The 22,198-nt window shown below is 41.0% G+C and overlaps 1 protein-coding gene across 1 annotated transcript in view; it reads right to left on the minus strand.

Annotated features, from left to right (window-relative positions):
* ccser2a (coiled-coil serine-rich protein 2a) overlaps window positions 1-15,415 on the minus strand; it is a 69,808-nt gene extending 54,393 nt beyond the window's left edge. The window contains 1 exon segment of the mRNA XM_070434811.1: window positions 15,232-15,415. Within this exon segment, the coding sequence (XP_070290912.1) occupies window positions 15,232-15,240 (9 nt within the window). The 5' untranslated portion in view covers window positions 15,241-15,415.
* Window positions 15,416-22,198: the final 6,783 nt, after the last annotated feature.

Genomic DNA, 22,198 nt, shown 5'->3' on the forward strand with positions numbered 1-22,198 from the left:
CACACACACACACACACACACACACACACACACACACACACACACACACACACTCTAATCAGTCCACGCCCCCTTGAAATACAGACTAGCATTATTCAAGAGCAACAGGATAGACACAGATAGCACATGACAGCTCCTGCGCTGTGATCAACTGGGAAGTGGGGTTACGCATGAGTGCATCATACAGCAGCCGTCCCAGCCCCCATCTCCAAAACCCCATGCTGCCCTGCTATAACCCTCCCCACGCTCTTCAGTCTCCACTATCTGCCAATAGGTCGGAGTACAGGAGCGACCAATAACTACTAGGCCTTCCTCTCTGTAGAAGCGTCTCTCTTCTATCTTCATCTCAAACACAAACACAAACAACCAACCTAGGGAGCCTCTGTCTAGATACTAAGAGCTAGGTCATAAGGGCGGTAAGCAATGAAGGAGGGAAGAGATAGGAAAAGCGAGGGGGAAACTGGATTATCATGCTGTATCTTCTTTCCATTAATGGACCTTTGCACTGGTTTCCAGTAGGGCCGGGATGATACCAGTATGACGATACTTGTTAGTATCATAGCAAGGAAACAAAGCGCAAAGCAGAAATAACTTCTTTAGGAAAACAGCCCTAATGTTGGAAACATACATCATTATGTTGTCATCCAGAGTCACATGTGTTTATTTTCCTAGCTATAGCAGACAATATTTTATGTATAAAAGGTTTTTAAATTACCAAAGTTTGGTCTGCTTCATGTTATCATTTTTGCCATGGAAAAAAATACTGGTATCTACTGTAACCTCTTAGTTTCCAGGAGGTTACAGTAGACCATGGCCTCTCCCACGTCCTCTCTCTTCGTCCTCTTACTGAGCAGAGCTGAGCCAGGCTCCACAGTGTGCTCTCTGTACTGCAGCCTCAGTAAATCTAACTGTCATCTGACTCTTAGAGTGAATACATTTGTCTGATCAATTACTCTATACCATCAGTTTGATGGGCAACTGGTCCAATTCTCAGACATAAGCCTAGAACTAGAGCTTTCACAGTGGAGGTAAACTCACAGCCACCCATGCAACACAACCCTGTCAGTCTAACCCAGATGCAGTAGTTCATCCAAATCTGGACATGGACTCCTTCCACTGGCTCTGCAAACAGAAGGCTGTGTAAAAGAGAGACATCCATTAGTGTTTCTCAAACCCCGATACATGAACCAGATGGTTCGCTGAAACTAATTTAAACAGTTCTCAAATGCAAGTTGTACAATCGGTGGGCCTCAGAGAACAATTGCGTGCCAGTCCTTGGGAAAGGGTTGAGAAACACTGCCTCAGTGTAGTGTAACCTCCCTCCACCATTCCCAAAGGGATCCCAAACTAGCCATTAGCTGATGCTAATTGAATGAGACAGCGAGGAAAGCTACACTGAGGCTATGCTAACTAATGAAAATCGAATGAGTTAGCAAAGCTATACTGATGCTACGCCAAGTGATGCTCAACGATTGAGAGAGCATGGAAAGCTATGCTAGTGCTATATTCTAACAAGCAAATCAAATGGATGAGGAAGCGTGATGCAGGATAGGCTTCCATTACCGTGCTGCACTGCACGTGGTGCTCTATCAGAGCAAAGCATTACACCACACATCTCTCACAGTGACTCAATGACAGCAGGGGACATCCCTGTAGACATTACAAGCAGCACTTAGCTTTCCGCAGGAATTATACATTATCTTTGCAGTCCACCTGGCTTGACCCCACAGAGTCTTCTAGTTACTCAAGTTCCCAGACATCAATGTTGAAACCACAGTTAGAGACTGTTTAGACATTCAGTATAGCTCATGCATTTTCTCCCGTGTCTTAGACAGTGAGCTGGCACCCAGTTGAGGTATTGCTACGCAAAGACAGAGAAATAACCTTTTCAGTTGGCTATGTATTCAGTCTGACTGTATACAGTATGTGTGTGAGATTGGGTGGGGAGCTAAGGGGGAACTGAAAGGGGCTTTGAAGGGTCCTTTAATATTTGATGGGACGTCTTTTAGGAGCCAGGTTAAAGATGTGTAGCATACTCCACACAAGTCTCTCACACAAGGCAGTGTTCGGAGCAATGAAAGTGACAAAGTTAGAGTACTGTACATGAAAGAAAGGGTACATGCCACCAAGAGATCATTCACACACAATTTACCCTGAAAAAGCTGAAGTGGCATTTCTCAGTGTGAAACTAGTCACAAGCACACAACTGTGACTACTAAAAGAAATATCAACTTGGCAATAGCTATGAGAACCCATTTTAGAGGGCTCAACAGACACATTTCAGAGGGATATCTGCCTGTAAACAGGATCTGTTATCGGTCTATTAAAGATACAGTGTCAATCAGTGAAGGCTGCTAAGGGGAGGACGGCTCATAATAATGCTGTAATTGAGTAAATGGAATTCCATGCACTCCTTTCCAGACATTATTATGTGCAGTCTTCCCCTCAGCAGCTTCCACTGGTTTCAAGTTGTTCCCCAGTCAGTCAGACATGCCCAGTAAAAAATAAGAACTATTGAGAATGTTCCTCAATAGCCACTCTTTACAAGCTTCTGTGATGTCATACACCATCTTGATTCGCATTCAACCTTGGCTTATTTTCACATCACATTTATTCTAGCTGCAGAATGGTTCTCGACCATTGATGGCCTGATAAAACCTACCCCTGCAAACCTATGTGAACTTTCCTCCACATCTAAATGTGACGAGTTTGCAGCATATTTCAGAGATAAGATGACACCCATTAGGCTGGGTATCAGTCAAGCAAGACCTGATGAGAAGTTTGATGACATGTGCCCTAGCCTACCACGCAAAGGCACTATGGATAACATTTCCCTGGTTGACACAGACATGCTCAGGAAAGTGATCTCAATTTAAGCCCTTTACCTGCCTTCTCGATCCTATCCCCACCACCTTCTTCAAAACAGTTTTTTAACTGCATATCTGAACAAGTGCAAACTATTGTTAATCCCCACCTGTTAACAGGCACTTTCCCCACTGCACTAAAAACCTGCTATGGTGAAACTGTCTGAAGAAAAGTAATCTAGATTCTTCAGGTTTTAGCAATTTTCAGCCAGTCTCCAACCTTAAATTCTTAAGCAAAATTCTGGAGCAATTGGTTTTCAAACAGCTAAATGATAACTCTATTTTTGAAAAATGTCAATCTGGTTTCCGGGCCCCCCACAGCATAGAGGACCCCTTAGTTAAAGTGGTAAATGAACTTAGAGCCAATACAGATGCCAAACAGCTCTCTGTCCTTGTATTCTTGGATTTAAGTGCTGCATTTGACACTGTTGACCATGATGCCCTTCTGGACAGAATGTAGAGATGGGTTGTCCTCTCTGGTCCAGTTCTAAATTGGTTTAGGACGTATTTAACCAGTCAAGAGTTTTTTGTCACCCTTGGTAAACATAACTCAGAGAGAATACATATCACATGGTGTTTCACAAGGTTCGATTTTGGGTCTGGTACTGTTCAGTTTATATATGTTACCCCTTGGCAGCGTTATCAGAAATCACAGCATTGAATTTCACTGCTACGCAGACGATACACAACTTTACATTTCTGTGTCACCAGAGGATATTAGCTCCACGGATAAATTATTAGACTGTATTAGTGATTAAAACACTTGGATGGCTCACAACTTCCTCCAGCTAAATCAAGACAAGACCGAGGTACTTATTGTTGGAGCCAAAGTACAGAGAGAGAATCTGGCCACACATTTTATTTCACGGCAATAAAGATAAAACCCCAGTTATAAAGCCTAGGTGTTATTCTATATATCTGAACTCAATTTCGAATCACACATTTAATGTGCCCAAAATAGCTTTTTACCACCTGAGGAACATTGCCACGGTGCGTCCGTTTCTCTCTCAGGCTGATACAGAGAGACTCATTATTTACCCATTATTTATTTACTAGCAGGCTTGACTACTGTAATGCTCTCCTGTCTGGTCTACCAAAAAAATCCTGCAAAACATATAGAATGTTGCAGCATGGGTACTGACCAAGACCAGACGGAGAGCACACAATACACCGGTTTCAAGGTCTGCACGGCAGCCTGTGAGTTTTAGAATGAATTTAAAGATTATTTTATTGTTTTTTAAATCAATCCACAATTGTGCACGCCAATACATGTCAAATCAAATCATATTAGTCACATGCGCCGAATACAACAGGTGTAGACCTTACAGTGGAATGCTTACTTACAAATAGGCGCCCTGTGTGAAAACTTTATGAGAAACAGTGACATATACTCTGACTGACCTAAAATCATAAATCCCATATTGTTCTTTCAGTCAAGCCAACCCAAGCTTCACTCTGCAAGTAGGCTAATAGTAGGCCTACTATTGAAACAGATAAATGAGGCTGTCACCTGAGGTCACCTATTTTGGATTCAAAACGGTAAACTTCGTCGAAAGGTGACTAGTTTGCATCCCTGATTACAGAACAACTCTATTGACCTGAAATTAGTGCTGATTGCAGGTAAAAATAAGTATATGTTGTTCTCTAGAGTGCATACAAATAACACTGATGATTTAAGCACATGTACTTTGGTTGGTGTCCATATTGATCGTTTCCCTGCTTACAAATATCTGGGCATATGGATAGATGAAAACCTGTCTTTTAAAAAGCATATTGATGAGTTAGTTAAGAAGCTGAGAATAAAAATGGGCTTCTTCTATAGAAATCTCGCTAAATAGTAGAAAAGAGATCATTCAGTCGACGTTCCTATCGGTCCTAGACGATGGTGACATCATCTATATGATAGCAGCTGCCACTTTATTAAAGCAGTTAGATGCAGTTTATCATAGCGCACTGGGCGACAGTTTTAGTACTCATCACTGCATTACCTAGCAGAAAGTTGGTTGGCCCTCTCTGATGTCACGTAGGTTGATACATTGCTATGTTTTTATTGATAAAGCCTTTCCACAAGAAGACCCAGTGTCCCTAACATCATTACTAAACTTACCACACCCACTCTCAGGGATGGCTAACTCTGGAAATTCCTTTGGTCTTTACTTAGTTAGGTAAATCAGCGTTTTATTTTCTTGCACCTTATTGGCGTAACAATCTTCAAAATGTTTTTAAATTTGATGTTCTGGTGCCTCTAGGGCAATTCAGAAAGTTGATTGAGGACCTTATTACTGATGAGATGAATGTGTTCATTTTTTATGACAGTGTTTTCTTCTTTCTGCTTGTATTTTGATGTGTGTATTTTCTGTAATGTACAGTATGTAATTCAGAGCTCATCTGTAAAAGAGAGCTTGGTCTCAGTATGACTCCCTGATCAAATAAAGGTTAAATACAAATGTCAAAGTGGAATTCTGTTTTTACAAATGAATTACAAATGAAAAGCTGAAATGTCTTGAGTCCATAAGTATTCAACCTCTTTACGGGGAGCCTAAATAAGTTCAGGAGTAAAAATGTGCATAACAAGTCACATAAGTTGCACGGACTCTCTATGTGCAATAATAGTGTTTAACATGATTTTTGAATGACTATCTCATATCTGTACCCCACACATACAATTATCTGTAAGGTCTCAAAGTTGAACACTGAATTGCAAACACAGATTCAACCACAAAGACCAGGGAGGTTTTCCAATGCCTTGCAAAGAAGGGCACTTATTGGTAGATGAGGTTAAAAAATTAAAAAAGCTGACATTGAATATCCCTTTGAGCATGGTGAAATTATTAATTACACTTTGGATGATGTAGCAATACACCAAGTCACTACAAAGATACAGGCATAATTCCTAACTCAGTTGCCGGAGAGGAAGGAAACCGCTCAGGGATTTCACCATGAGGCCAATGGTGACCGTTACCGATTTAAATGGCTTTGTTTCGAGAAAATTGAGGATGCATCAACAACATTGTAGTTACTCCACAATACTAACATAAATGACCGAGTGAAAAGAAGGAAGCACATACAGAATAAAAATATTCCAGAACATATATCCTATTTGCAACAAGGCACTTAAGTAAAACAAAAACAAAAAGTGGCAATGAAATGTCCTGACTACAAAGCATTATGTTTGGGGCAAATCCAACACAACAGATCACCGAGTACCACTCTTCATATTTTCAAGCATGGGAGTGGCTGCATCATGTTATGGGTATGCTTGTCATCGGCAAGGACTGGGGAGTTGAGGCATAATCCTAGAGGAAAAGCTGGTTCAGTCTGCTTTCCAACAGACACTAGGAGACAAATTCACCTTTCAGCAGGACAATAACCTAAAATACAAGGTCAAATCTACACTGGAGTTGCTTACCAAGACGACATTGAATTTTCCTGAATGGCCTTGTTAAAGTTTTGACTTAAAATCCACTTGAAAATCTATGACAAGACTTGAAAATACCTGTCTAGTAATGATCAACAACAGAGTTGACAAAGCCTGAATAATAAGAATAATGTGCAAATATTGTACCATCCAGCTGTGCAAAGCTCTTAGAGACTTACCCAGAAAGACTCACAGCTGTAATCACTGCCAAAGGTGATAATAACATGTATTGACTCAGGGGTATGAATACCTTTGTAAATTAGATATTTCTGTATTTCATTTTCAATATATTTGCTAACATTTCTAACAAGTTTTCACTTATAGAGTATTGTGTGTAGATGGGTGAGAAGTATTATTTTTGTAATCCATTTTTAATTCAGGCTGTAAATGTGGAATAATTCAAGGGGTATGAATACTTTCTGAAGGCACTGTCTTTTATAAAGAAAGACATCCTCATATGCGTTCTCCTGTTCTATTGGTTTTCTTTAAACTTTCTTTCATTGTCTAGCAGCCAAAGGCATTATCCTAGTCATATTAGCAACCCATGATAGTTGATGAATCTTAAAATCTCCCCTCTTTCTATATTTCTAATTTCCATCTCTGTCCATAAAACCACTTGCATGAGCAGTGCGCATTTTACAACGGTGTTTATCTGCACATTTTGGAACATATTGACGTGTGCACATTGCTGCACTTAAATGGGGAAAAAATTGTTCATCAACATTTTAAGCTAAACATTGTGATCTGTTCCATCAGCCTTACCTATTGATACTGTGTATACCTCCACTACACTACTTTGATATGCAGCATGGGGATTAAGAAGTGAGTACACGCAATTCCCACTGAAAAATAAGTGGGTATACGGGATATACCTGCATATACCCTCCACAACACCACTGACCCACCCTGTCTTCAAGAGCATATCGTGTCTCAACCGATGGCAGGTACAAAACAAAAACCTCAGATGATATAAAGTACAACATATGTGAATATGAAGAAAAAACTAATTTTTAGATCATTCACTATACCATGACAACCCTGTTTGTAAGCTTTTAAATGATATCAAACTCAACTGTTTATCTTTACCAGTGATGAAGACATGGATGTCTCATGGTATGGTGGGGTATGCAAAATGGGTCAACTTTGAAGAACTCCATCTCTTGAATGTTTTGGCATTCAGGTCCAAAAAGTGGACAAACATGTATGGAAGGTTTTGATTAATTAAAAGGGATGCTGTTAAAAAGTGCTTGAATTCATATGGATTTAACATGTCTCTTATCAATCACTGCTCCCCTCTAGGCTTCCAGAGTGGTGCAGCGGTCTAAGGCACTACATCGCAGTGCTAGAGGCATCACTACAGACCTGGGTTCAATCCCGGGCTATATCACAACCGCCTGTTATCGGGAGTCCCAAAAGGCGGCGCACAATTGGCCCAGTGTCGTCCGGGTTAGCAGTGGGTTTGGCCGGGATAGGCCGTCATTGTAAATAAGAATTTGTTCTTAACTGACTTGCCTAGTTAAATAAAGCTTAAATAAATAGTCTATTGATTACTGAATCAATATCGAGAGAAAATAACTAATAGTGATACAGTAGCAACTCAGAACCGCCGTCACAAACATTGAATCTAATTTCTCCATTAAACATTATAATGACTCCCTAATATGATGTGTGGTTCCGGATAATGGCCCTGTGCGCTGCTGCAGTGCGAGTCAGGTTAGAATTTTAATATAGGAAATGTGACTTGAAAAGGCTTGAACAGCTATATCACTGAAATCACATTTCCCAACAACAGCAATCTCTTATCTTCTTAACACTCAGCCGTGTCCTGTGCAGTGTGCAGGCGTGTTCGTGCTCATATGACCTTCGACATCAAACACTGTTAGAAGACTGCAGTGCGTTTGACAACCCGTTTACTTCTTGGCCTCTGATTGGCTGCGGGGGAGAGCGAGGCTGATGAGTGTCCTGCAGCAGCGTTGGTGGTGTCAATCACTGTCAGTGAAGTCATTAAAGGAGTTTATCGAGCGACAGGAGGACATACTTACCTCTACTCTCTCACCCATAGAAAATAATATAATACTTATGCTCACATGCCTTTTGCTATTGATAAAAGGGTAGAGGTGAGAATCCATTGGTAAATACATTTTAGTCACCGTCATCAGATGCTCTTATTAATCCAATAATGACTTCAACTCTAAAGTAGGCATCAAATCTGTGCTCAGTACTTCTGACGTATTAGAACACATAGCCATATTCTTTATTTGCTGATGTGGAAATCACATCTTTATTCCTGGCTGGTGGAGGAGGAATGTCCCTTGGAATGCCTGAGCAAAGACATGTTACAAGGAGCTGAACAGGCACGCTGGGCATGTGCCTAGGGAACCACCAACCAATTATTTTGTTTGGAGAGAGATAAGCCTTGCTTTTTCTTTCTGTGGCTGTACCACTGTGTGGAAGTCATGTGACATTCATATGACCCAGCTTTCACGTACTTTAGACACACACAATTACACTGGAGGGTTGTGAACAGCACAAAGAAAATATGGAGATCATTTACCTTGAGAAATGGTGCATCAAGCTACTATGAGTTAGCCTGGTCACTGTGTTCACCATTCTGTCATATATTGAAGTCAAATACCTTTTTAGATATGAGCTATTGCAAACAATTTGTGATCCCGCCGGCAGATATATTATTATACGGGGTACCTTGCTGTCCGAGCAGTTGACTTTAATTAATGTGTATGGTCCCAACGAAGATGACTCTAAATTCTTTCACAATTTGTTTCTAAACCTTTCCACACTTACAGGAAATGATATTGTTGCAGGAGACTTTAATTGCACTTTAGATCTTGTTAAAGATCGCACCTCAGGTTCAAACTACTCCCACACCTAATGTAGGAAAACCATACAGCATTTTATGAAGGATTCAATTTAGAGATTTGGAGAAACATGAAACCAGATGATGTGGAATATTCGTGTTACTTTATCACTCACCAGACCTATTCCCGAATCAACTATTTTTTGATCTCAGCAGCAATACGCTCTAAAATTTTACTTTGCTTTTATTATAACATTGTCATCTCTGACCATGCTCCAGCATCTCTTATATATTCCGATTCTAGTTTAGTATGTGACCCACCTAAATGGCGCTTCCAACCTAAATGGCTGCAAGATACAAGTTTTACAGAATACATTGGACAGCAAATTGACCTATACTTTTCAATTAATATAACACAGACTTCAGCTTGTACTAGATGGGAAGTCTTTAAAGCTTCATAAGGGGTCAAAAATAAAGCTCCAAGATAAAAAAAAATACTTAAAATTAAATTACTTGAAACCAAAATTAAAACTCAGGAGAGAGAAATTTTCCTCACTAATTCCACAGGTGCACACAAGGAGTTGCTCTTGCTCAGGGCTCAATATAACAGAATGTATGCGGGTAGAGCTGCAGCAAGCTTATTGAGACTAAACCAATCATATTATGACCAGGGTGAAAAAGCTGGGAAGCTGTTGGCCTTGCGAATCAAACAGCAGCAAGCAGAGAGAGCAATCAATTAAACTCAGGATGCAGAGGGAGCTGTGATGGTGGCCCCATGGGAGACAAACAATACCTTTAAATCATTTTATGAAAAAGCATATGCATCAGAGTATCCTCCTGAAACTGATACCCAGGCTAGCTTTTTAGATAGAATAATCTGAAGTATTGGGAAACTCCGATCTAAGGATATTCTTAATGCTGAGCTGACAGTGGAGGAAATGTCCAATGCAATTGATAGTATGAGGGCGGGGGCCATCTGGCCCAGATGGGCTGCCCGTTGACATCTACAAGAGATTTAAGATCAAACTATGCACTCCCCTCCTGGAGATGTTTTTGGAATCTTACGAAATGCCCCCTTCTTTGAGAGGTAAAACCTGGAAAGCTGCATATCAAATGTGATTCCTATCGTGCCATTTCACTTTTGAATTCTGACACTAAGGTTCTTCGTAAAGCACATAGCAAAAAAATATGACATTCCTAGAATTAAAAATATATATATTTACAGCTAAGGAGCTTCCTCGTGGCTGCCCAAAACCTAACAGAACCCCTTCTGTCCACTTTAGAAAATATGATCTCAACCCATTGTAATGGTAAGGGTAGAATTTCAGGTCTATGCAATATGCTAGAGTCTGGCTCAACAGAATACTCTGCGCACAAACTGAACTCTTGGAACAAAGATATTCGCGAGTTCCTCTGTCCAGTGTCTGTGTTCTTTTGCCCATCTTCATCTTTGCTTTTTATTGGCCAGTCTGAGATGGCTTTTTCTTTGCAACTCTGCCTAGAAGGCCAGCATCCCGGAGTCGCCTCTTCACTGTTGACGTTGAGACTGGTGTTTTGCGGGTACTATTTAATGAAGCTGCCAGTTGAGGACTTGTGAGGCATCTGTTTCTCAAACTAGACACTCTAATGTACTTGTCCTCTTGCTCAGTTGTGCACGGGGGCCTACCAATCCTCTTTCTATTCTGGTTAGAGCCAGTTTGCGCTGTTCTGTGTAGGCCTGTAATCGAAGCCACAAATGCAGATGCTCCAGATACTCAACTAGTCTAAAAAGGACAGTTTTATTGCTTCTTTACATCAGGACAACAGTTTTCAGCTGTGCTAACAATTGCAAAAGGGTTTTCTAATGATCAATTAGCCTTTAAAAATGATAAACTTGGATTAGATTACCTAACGTGCCATTGGAACACAGGAGTGATGGTTGCTGATAATGGGCCTCTGTGCGCCTATGTAGATATTCCATTAAAAATCAGCAATTTCCAGCTACAATAGTCATTTACAACATTAACAATATCTACACTGTATTTCTGATATATTTGATGTTATTTTAATGGACCAAATGTTTTTCTTTCAAAAACAAGGACATGTGTAAGTGACCCCAAGTGACCCCAAAGTAGTGTATAAAAAAAAAATATATATATATATATATGTTGTTCATCAACTACAGCTCAACCTTCAACATAGTGCCTTCCAAGCTCATCACTAATCTCGCGGCCCTGGGTCTGAACCCCGCCCTGTGCAACTGGATCCTGGACTTCCTGACGGGTGTACCCAGGTGGTGAAGGTAGGCAACAACAGCTCCACTACACTGATCCTCAACACGGGGGCCACACAAGGGTGCATGCTCAACCCCCTCCTAAACTCGCAGTTTACCCATGACTGCGTGGCCATGCACATCTCCAACTCAATCATTAAGTTTGCAGATGACACAACTGTGGTAGGCCTGATTACCAACAACAATGAGAGAGCCTACAGAGAGGAGGTGAGGGCCCTGGCAGAGTGATCCCAGGAAAATAACCTCTCCCTCAGTGTCAACAAACTTAAGGAGCTGAACGTAGACAGCATAGAAAGCACTCGCCCATCCACATCGACAGGGACCGCAGTGGAGCGGGTGAAAAGCTTCAAGTTTCTCGGCGTGCCCATCACTGACAACCTGAAATGGTCATCCACACAGACAGTGTGGTGAAGAAGGATCTCAGCCACCCGACCCACGGCCTGTTCACCCCAATACCATCTAGCAGGCAGAGACAGTACAGGTCCATCAAAGCTGGGACCGAAAGACTGATAAACAGATTCTATCTCCCGGCCATCAGACTGTTAAAACAGTCACCACTAGTCATCCTCCGCCCAGTACCCTGCCCTGAACTTTAGTCAACGTTACTAGCCGGCTACCACCCAGTACTCAACCCTGCTCCTTAGAGAATGGTGCCCTATGTACATAGTCACTGAACACTGATCACTTTAATAATGTTTACATAATGTTTTATGTATTTTAGAGTATCCTATATAATAACTACTGCTGTAGACACCTTTCTATTAATTTACTGCCTATAATGTAAATATACACCATCATATAAATATATATTTATAATCCGGACTCTGACATTGCTCGTTCTAATATTTCTATATTTCTTAATTCCTTTCTTTATATTTTGGGGGATTTGTGTGTATTGTCCCACTCCTTGAAAGCGGCAGCGCTACCATTTAGCTCAGTGCGGATGTTGCCTGTAATCCATGGCTTCTGGTTGGGGTATGTACGTACAGTCACTGTGGGGATGACATCCTTGATGCACTGATAAAACTAGTCACTGACGTGGTGTACTCCTCAATGCCATCAGAGGAATCCCAGAACATATTCCAGTCTGTGCTAGTAAAACAGTCCAGTAGTTTATCATCTGCTTCATCTGACCACTTTTTTATAGACCGAATCACTGGTGCTTCCTGCTTTAATTTTTGCTTGTAAGCAAGAATCAGGAGGATAGAATTATGGTCAGATTTGCCAATTGGAGGGTGATGGAAAGCATTGTACGCATCTCTGTGTGTGGAGTAAAGGTGGTCTAGAGTTTCTTTCCCTCTGGTTGCACATTTAACATGCTGATAGAAATTAGGTAAAACTAATTTAAGTTTCCCTGCATTAAAGTCCCCGGCCACTAGGAGCACCACCTCTGGATGAGCATTTTCCTGTTTGCTTATGGCGGTATACAGCTCATTGAGTGTGGTTTTAGAGCCAGCATCAATCTGTGGTGGTATGTAAACAGCTACAGTAAAATACAGATGAAAACTCTCTAGGTAGATAGTGTGGTCTACATCTTATCATGAGATACTCTACCTCAGGCGAGAAAAACCTTGAGACTTCCTTAGATATCGTGCACCAGCTGTTGTTTACATATATGCATAGTCCCCCGCCCTGTACCCTATGTGACATCTGTATAACCACTAAAGCGCACCAACTATTGTACTTTACTACTTTCCCTACCTGCTAACTCAGTAGAGGTCAGACTAACAGACCAATAACACTGCACTGACAGTCACTGAGGTGAAAGCTCAGCGTAATTTCATTGACATGTTTAGGGTTCTCCTCACATGACACAGACAGACTGGCAGACTCAAAACAGATGCTCAAAACAGACATGCCACAAGTTCAGTCACTTCAATTGCAGTCCTCAGCCACAATCCACTGATACCAACAATGACATCACTCACAACCCTCCCTTTGCTGTAAAGTGATACGACACTCCTCTCATATCTCATATCTCATTTGACATATGTAACAAGATCAGACAACCATGACTGCTTATGAGTCATATGATGGATGCTAGCCAATCATAATGGGGGGTATGAGAGTGATGTAGATCAATGCTAATGTAGTTGGATTCAATACACACCCTATAGCTTCTTAGTCCACAATGTGTTTAAAATAGTAGTCTTTTATTAGCTCCATCTCATTTCCATGTCTTTAGCCAGTAGGAGGGGCATGCTATTGGGCTGTGTATTGAACAGGAGAGCACTGGTTTCAAATGTCACCATCTCATAAATAAGTGATATCAAAGTGTTACCAAGACCACAATCAGGTTGTTAGAGAGGCTATGTAGTGGTAGGTGGGAAGAGAGATCCCATCTGACAGTGAGTGCTTGGCATATCCTAAGCAAACTCTTTGGGAAGAATAACAGCTTGCAGTAGGTGGAATGTTTATGGCAATGTTGAATAACAAAATGAAAAATAGTGGAATGGATTTACTCCAATATTTGACACAAGAAGAAACCAATTCAAAAGAGAGGACGCTGAATGTCATCCTCGCGGGTTATATGTTCAGGAAAACACCCCCGTGGCAGTTTAGCGTCACATTAGCCTGCATATTGGACGGCTATTTTAAATGTATAAGAGCTTTTTTAAGAGAGCAACAGACTACATTAGACATGGTGATGCTTGGAATTGGAATAACTCAGCAGTTTAGAGTGCAGAAATCCAAAGCCAGCATACTAAAGCTCTTGCATATAGGGCATTGTTCACACACACAGACATGCACACACCCATGTACACTTTCTATAAAAGCACCAGTTCAGAGTGCAGCAGCAGTCCATAAGCAGCACTTATTGGTCCCAGCCCTAGCCCTGGGGGCAAAGAGCAGACCCTATGCTGAAACTAGTATCACATGACAAGGGGGGGAGGGGGGGTATTATTGAATGAAACAACATGGAGGCCTAATGGAGGGGGCCTCTGGGGCCTTGTATAGGAAGGTCTCAATGGAGCTGCCAGCTGCTGCTGGGAGCTGGAGGGCATTACTAAGAGACTGGAAACAGCACATATGCTGCTTGTCATCCAAACACAGAGCCAAGATGGCAGTCAGCACAAATCAGACTTGAGGTGGGACACATCATGCTGATGCCTTGTCTAGCCTTAGTATACACATTGATACAACACACCTGTCTGCCAGTATTAGCAACCCCTGCACATTATTAATCTACTTAAGTGCAACGAGGCTCATAAATATCCTATGATTCAAAACACTCCCAATCAAACAAAGATCCATAATCTTACCCATCACACCTGTGTACACACAGTCCCTTCACATGCATGTCACAGTGTTGCTTTTGTCTAGTGGAAAGTCCAATCACATTCTGAGTGTCTGTTTATTACTAATTTAGGTGAAAAGGATATGGGATTCAATGTTGCTTTATTGACAATGAGAGACTAAAAACAGTGCCACGCACACCTTCCACCGGACCGTGAAACACATAGCTCTGTCAGATAGCAGCGATAAGCTGGGCTAAATATAGCTGTACTGATAGGCCCCATCGTGAGACTGTGGAGACGGAGAAACAGATCAGACTACCGTCAAAGTCACATCAAGCCCACATTACAACCAGCTCTACTGAAACTTTTCAGAGTGGGGTTTGTGGGCCACTCTGGCATTCATGTTCTGCTGTTAGACACACACAGTCTTCTATTGAGCACTGCTACCCAAATCCTCTCTGGGGTCAGACATTCAATTGTTATAGTAATGTTATAACACATTGCTAAACCACAATACAATTAAAAACAACAGACATGAGATTACACTGCCAGGCCACTCTGGCAATAAAGGTGTTGAGTTTAAACCAAGTTGTTAAATACTCAGTTGTTCAATGCTCACTCACCTTAAACATAGCAGGTTAGTTGTAAATTCAAGTCCTTGAGATACAAGTAAACTCTTGACTCTCCGTAACACAGTGCCGTGACTAAACATGCAACCTTTATGCTGGTGTGGTCTAGTAATGACATCTTATCTGCTCAACTAGACAGTTTTTCAGGGCCACCACCATTGCCGGGTATGACTGGTTTGTGCTGCTTTCACACACCGGCCATGACAGATTGTGTGTATTAGAAATACACGCACAAATATACAGACATACACACGACCCGAGTATACCCTGATACTACGAGTTGTGGAGGTCCTCCGTGGGCAGAACCTCTGTGGAGACATTCAGCTGTTGTGGGGTAGTGTGGTCGTAAACACAAACTAGCCAACGCAGCAGGCTGGGACCTACACAGACAGGTGCCAGGGGAACACACACAGAGATATGTGGAAGTGGAGGAGAACGCCTCCATCAGAGCACCAAGGAATGTCCAGCTCACTTACACTATGGAGTGTCAAAACTGGCAATGAATACAATCCCAGTCAGAGGAATTCCACTTGTTTTGTACATTTGGGGTGATGGTACAGAGAGCTTAGCGCTGTCTGGGTTATCTATTTCACTTGGCAGACAGTATCAGATGTCATTGATTGACAATAACTGGTCTTGGTGGATTATGTATCGAAATCATGTGTATTAAAAGATGCTGTCAGGGAACTTAAGCATAACAAATGTGTAACATATTGTACGAATTAGATTCATAACATAGGTTATGCAGTGCCTTCGGGAAGTTATATATATACCGTGCCTTCGGAAAGTATTCAGACCACTTGACATTTTGTTACGTTACAGCCTTATTCTAACGTTGATTAAATTTTTAAAATGGTCCCTCGATCTACACACAATACCCCATTATGACAAAGCAAAAACTGGTTTTTTTAAATGTTCGCTAATATATTAAAAATTAAAAACGGAAATATAACATTTACATAAGTATTCAGACCCCTATACTCAGTACTTTGTTGAAGCACTTTAGGCAGCGTTTAAAACATCGAGTCTTCTTTGGTATGACGCTACAAGCTTGGCACACCTGTATTTGGAGAGTTTCTCCCATTCTTCTCTGCAGATCCTCTCAATCTCTGTCAGGTTGGATGGGGAGCGTTGCTGCACAGCTAATTTCAGGTTCCTCCAGAGATGTTTGATCGGGTTCAAGTCCGGGTTCTGGCTGGGCCACTCAAGGACATTCAGAGACTTGTCCCGAAGCCACTCCTGCGTTGTCTTGGCAGTGTGCTTAGGGTCGTTGTCCTTTGGGAAGGTGAACCTTCACCCCAGTCTGAGGTCCTGAGTGCTCTGGAACAGGTTTTCATAAAGGATCTCTCTGTACTTTGCTCCATTCATCTTTCCCTCGATCCTGACTAGTCTCCCAGTCCCTGCTGCTGAAAAACATCCCCACAGCATGAAGCTGCCACCACCATGCTTTACCGTAGGGATGGTGCCAGGTTTCCTCCAGACGTGACACTTGGCATTCAGGTCAAAGAGTTCAATCTTTGTTTCATCAGACCAGAGAATCTGGTTTCTCATGGTCTGAGAGTCTTTAGGTACCTTTATGGCCACTACCATAAAGGCCTGATTGGTGGAGTGCTGCAGAGATGGTTATCCTTCTGCAAGGTTCTCCCATCTCCACAGAGGAACTCTAGAGCTCTGTCAGAGTGACCATCGGGTTCTTGGTCACCTCCCTGACCAAGGCCCTTCTCCCCCGATTGCTCAGTTTGGCCAAGTGGCCAGCTCTAGGAAGAGTCTTGGCGGTTCCAAACTTCTTCCATTTAAGAATGATGGAGGCCACTGTGTTCATGGGGACCTTCAATGCTGCAAAAATGTTTTTATACCCTTCCCCAGATCTGTGCCTCGACATAATCCTGTCTCAGAGGATGGGGGTATTTGTGTGTAGATTGCTGAGGAATTGTTTTTATTTATCAATTTTAGAATAAGGCTGTAACATAACAAAATGTGGAAAAAGTCAAAGGGTCTGAATACTCTCCGAAGGAACTGTATGTATAGTTGTTTTTTTGAGGACGTAAGAGATCATATGAAATGGATAATGTAGTACACAAAAACTGGGACCCGTTTTGGCTTGTGAGCACAACTTCCATAACTACTGGCTGAAATTATACAAAAGATCTGGAGCGTCACATTAAGTGCCCTCTAGTACAAATGTGAACAAAAAATATGAATAATAATACGTCAATGAACAGTTACATAATTCCCATGGTTATTTTATACCACTATTACATAAATGTCTAAGCATAACATAAACATTCACGGTACAGTAACATCCCCAGGGTTATAACAGTGTGTCTTCTGCATGGCTGGAGAGCAGTAGGGAAAGAGAGCGTTTGTACTTTTGGCCTTAGTTAGGATGATCGGTTGACAGATGCAGAGCCGTCGGAAAACGTGTGGGGAGGCGGCATTTGCCACAGCATTTTTCAATTATGTGTGGCAGCGCCACACCACTATTGATTTAGTTTAACAAAATATATTGACGCAAACATTAAAATAGTTGTTTTTTTAGACTGATTTGCCTCATGATTTGTCAACTCAGACACAATTTCATCTGTCCTTCACATCAGAGTGTTGCTTGAGGTTCTTTGCAAGTGGTGGCCAATCAGATTCACAGAAATCGGTTGTGCAGGCCGGGCACAAAGCACAAAGCTCAAGGCGTGCTCTTCACTTTCCTCCAGTATTTATTTAGCAAGCGTGATAACACATCACTCCCGACAGACACAAGCAAAAACTTCATACATCTAACACTAGAGATCTGAAGTATGGCATGGAAATGAGACTATTTTTCAGTCTGATCAACTGTAGGCTACTATCAACAGCAGCTGCATAGTCTAGCCTACTACAGTATGCGCCCTGTCCCTCTAGCCAGGGTAAACAAAGCGGTAACGCTGTGTATTTATAGTCCATTTGATTGTGAGAAAATGTGAATGGGATCAAATTTGGTTTATATTCAAACATGGGCTGACTAGGCAACCTAGACTTTTTCAATCCAAAATGCTTAACTGGAATTAATCAATAATCACAATAGCTGACATAGATTGAGTAAATGTTTTATTAGGCCTACAGTTGCACAGGGCAGAACTACACAATGTCAACCTGGATGAAGCAAGCTCAGCCCTGTGAGTTTTATTGTCCAATCATGATGCTTTCTCTGTGTATAGAAAACCCTGTTCTTTAAAATATAATTCATATGTACAAGTACAAGGCTGCTGCAGTTTGACAGGGTTTTTATATTCCCCAAGGTGTGGAGTTTTTCTAAACCATGTGACCTGATCCTAAAAACTTTGGTCCCATCATAGCCCATATTAAACCTTTTTACAACAGATTAATCATGTCATACCATATAAGATCCAGGGTTTTACCTGGGTAGGTTACCAGATCAGGAAAATCTATTGGACCCAGAATAGTTTTTCCGCCACTAAGGCTGTAGCGGTCATGACATTTTGTCAGCCGGTGATTGTCATGCAAATAACTACCGGTCTCACGGTAATTGATCGTTAATTAACATAAACACGTTTAGCATCTCCTGGCTTCCACACATAGCCTACAAGCCACAGAAGCACACCGTTGGAACATCTACATTTTAAAACGTTTTTTAAAAAGCCTACACCATCACAATAAATCCATGATTTATTTTAGGTCTAAAGAAACATGATATGAAGAAAATGTAGCCTATTTCAGAAGAACAGAATAGCATATTTTGAGTTGTCCTTATGTTAGGCCCTGATCTGGCTACGCCATATGGCTGTGGGCTACACTAGTTAATTTAGCTGACAAGATTTGCTTAGAATTCTGTGGCATTATTTTATATTATTTTATAGTATGAATAATAGAATTGAACATAGCCAAATAAAATAGAAAGTATATTTTCTACAAATGATTTCTGAGGGAATGCGCACATGCGGCTATTCTGTGTTGAGCAGTTAACAGAGAAACAGATGCTGCTATATGCTTAATTTAGAGTTTGTCGTAGCTGAATCAGAATTAGTTAGGTAACATAGATAAATAAGATATTTTATTTACTTTCATACTATGCAGAATATCAGAAAGGGAGAAGGGCTCCACTATGTCTGTACGCTAGTCACTCCCTTTTTTTCCCATTGGGGGGAGGAGTATGGAAGTGTCTGGAATCATTGTATTACCCCTCTCATACTGTTGAACTTATCTTTCATGGTATATGACCTAGAGAATCACTCCCCTTTCTGAGCTTGTCCAGGAGGGGGTGTATTTGAGATGGGGGTATCTAGAATTGACAATTGATATATGCCATTGGATGAGGTAATGTTTTGGTCCTAAGTGGTACCAAGAACGAGATTAGAACCTCGGTTAAAGAGACCAAACTGAACAATAATTTATAGCTAATGCTATAAATTATGGGATACTCCTCTTTCAAGTAAAAGGTTCTTTGTGAACTGTTCCTAAGATCTGTGTTTCGTCATGTGAGTTGAGAGGGGTGTGTCTTGGCTATAAATGATACTAAGAATTGTTTTGTAGGGACTCTCAGAGAATTAATCTGAGGGTCAAAAGGGCTATGGTGAAGCTCATATACTTAAAGATGGACGTTATAATATAACTCTGACTTGTGTGTGGTTTGCTCTCTCATCACATAGTAATACAGGAAATTACCACAACAAGTTATTTATGCAACTTGGGGCGGCGTTGGGCCAGTAACAAAAAGGTTGCTAGATCGAATCCCCGAGCTGACAAGGTAAAAATCTGTTGTTCCGCCCCTGAACAAGGCAGTTAACCTTTCACGAGTATCAACCCCGGATCCGGGAGCACCCCCCACCCCCCACACACTGATTAGCATAAGACATAGCTTCAGAAGTAGATAGTAGCATCTAAATATCATTAAATCACAGTCCAAGACACCAGATGAAAGATACAGATCTTGTGAATAAAGCCACCATTTCAGATTTTTAAAATGTTTTACAGGGAAGACAAAATATGTAAATCTATTAGCTAAACACGTTAGCAAAATACACCACTATTCTAACTCCATCAGTTTCTTACTCCTTCAGGTGTATCACCAATTCGCTCAACTAAGATATTGATATCCACTAACCAAGAAAAACCTCTTCATGACAGTCTGATAACATATTCATGGTATAGGATAGTTTTTGTTAGAAAAAGTGCATATTTCAGGTAGAAATCACAGTTTACAATTGCACCACATCACAAATCGATCGAATTACTAGATAGAGCAACGTTATGACCAATTACTCATCATAAAACATTTCATAAAAATAGACAAAGCATAGCAATGGAAAGACAGATTTTGGTGATTTCAGACCTATTTCAGATTTTCTAAGCGTTTTTCAGCGAAAACACAATAATAATAAGTTAGGCATACCACAAATGAACAAGATTACCAGAGCATCGATTCCAGCCAAAGAGCGCTATAACGTAATCACCGGCAAAATATATGTAATCTTTTTCACTAACCTTCTCAGAATTCTTCCGATGACACTCCTGTAACATCATTTTACAATTTACATATATAGTTTGTTCGAAAGGTGCATATTTAGCCATACAAAACGTGGTTACACAATACAAATAATACTAAGGAAATCAAGCCTCAATATGTCTGACGTCATCTATCAAGAGTGATCTAGTTTAATTGGAAAGCTAATTATACTTGACTAAAAAATACAAGGGTTGAACAGCAATCAGAAAGACAAATTAGTTCTTAATGCAACCGGGATTTACATTTTTAAAATTATCCTTACTTTTTCAATACAGGTTGGCCAAGTGAAGCTATACCAAACAAAATGGCGAATTATGCGTTTAAAAATATTTCGACAGAAACACGGTTTATCATATTAAATATTGCTTACTTTGAGGTTCTTCTCATCATATTCTTGGGCAATGTATCCTTTCTATGTTATAAACGTCTTTTGGTCGATAGATGTCCTCTGTCCTTCGAAATGTCACCACCACGACCGACTCCCTAAAACGTGTGTCCAAACTTTCAGAACGCACAACAAAGAAATTCCTCAAAAATCGCACTAAACGGATATAAATTGATATAAAACGGCTCAAATTAACTACATTATGATGTTTTAACAACTATAACGACTGAAAACATGACCGGAGAAATATTGCTGGTTAGGAAAACGATTTGGGAACGAGGCAGGTCGATGGCCTTCACGCTTGAGGCGCACGTTGCGAAAGGACGGTTCTCTGTACATTTTTGTCATTTATAATGGCTGTGAACGTCCCATCGACTTCATTGAAAACGTGATGAGTACAGACACCCAGAGGAAGACGTAGGCAGTGTCGGTTTCTTCATAGCATTCACTGTGGCCTTATAACAGACCCAGATCAGAGGTAAAAATTCTGAAATCTAACCCTGTATGAAAAGTGCTGTAGAAATTGTTCTGTACCACTCAGAGACAAAATTCCAACTTCTATAGAAACTAGAAGGTGTTTTCTATCCAATAATAACAATAATATGCTATTGTACGATCAAGAATTTAGCACGAGGCAGTTTAATTTGGAGACACAAATATGCTAATGCGGAACAGCACCCCCTATAGTTGCAAGATAGTTAACCCACTGGCTGCATAAATGCGACGAGTGATGATTTGAAAAAAAGTTGCATGAAAGACATGAGCTCTGCTCTGTTTTCTTGTGCAGCCTGAACACCAGTGGAGGCTCCTCGAGGAGTAAGGGGAGGACTTCTTAGTGAAATTCATAAAATAAAAGTTAAACATTAAAAAAGTTATTATTTTTAGATAAAACTATACTAAATATATTCAAGTAATCACATTTTTTTTATTTGGCTCTGTCACAGCGGCCGCGACCGGGAGGTCCGTGGGCGACGCCAATGGGCCCAGCGTCGTCCGGGTTAGGGAGGGTTTTGGCCGGTAGGGATATCTTTGTCTCATCCCGCTCCAGCGACTCCTGTGGCGGGCCGGGCGCATGCGCG

Source organism: Salvelinus sp. IW2-2015, linkage group LG25 (assembly GCF_002910315.2).
Source record: "Salvelinus sp. IW2-2015 linkage group LG25, ASM291031v2, whole genome shotgun sequence".
NCBI lineage: Eukaryota > Metazoa > Chordata > Actinopteri > Salmoniformes > Salmonidae > Salvelinus > Salvelinus sp. IW2-2015.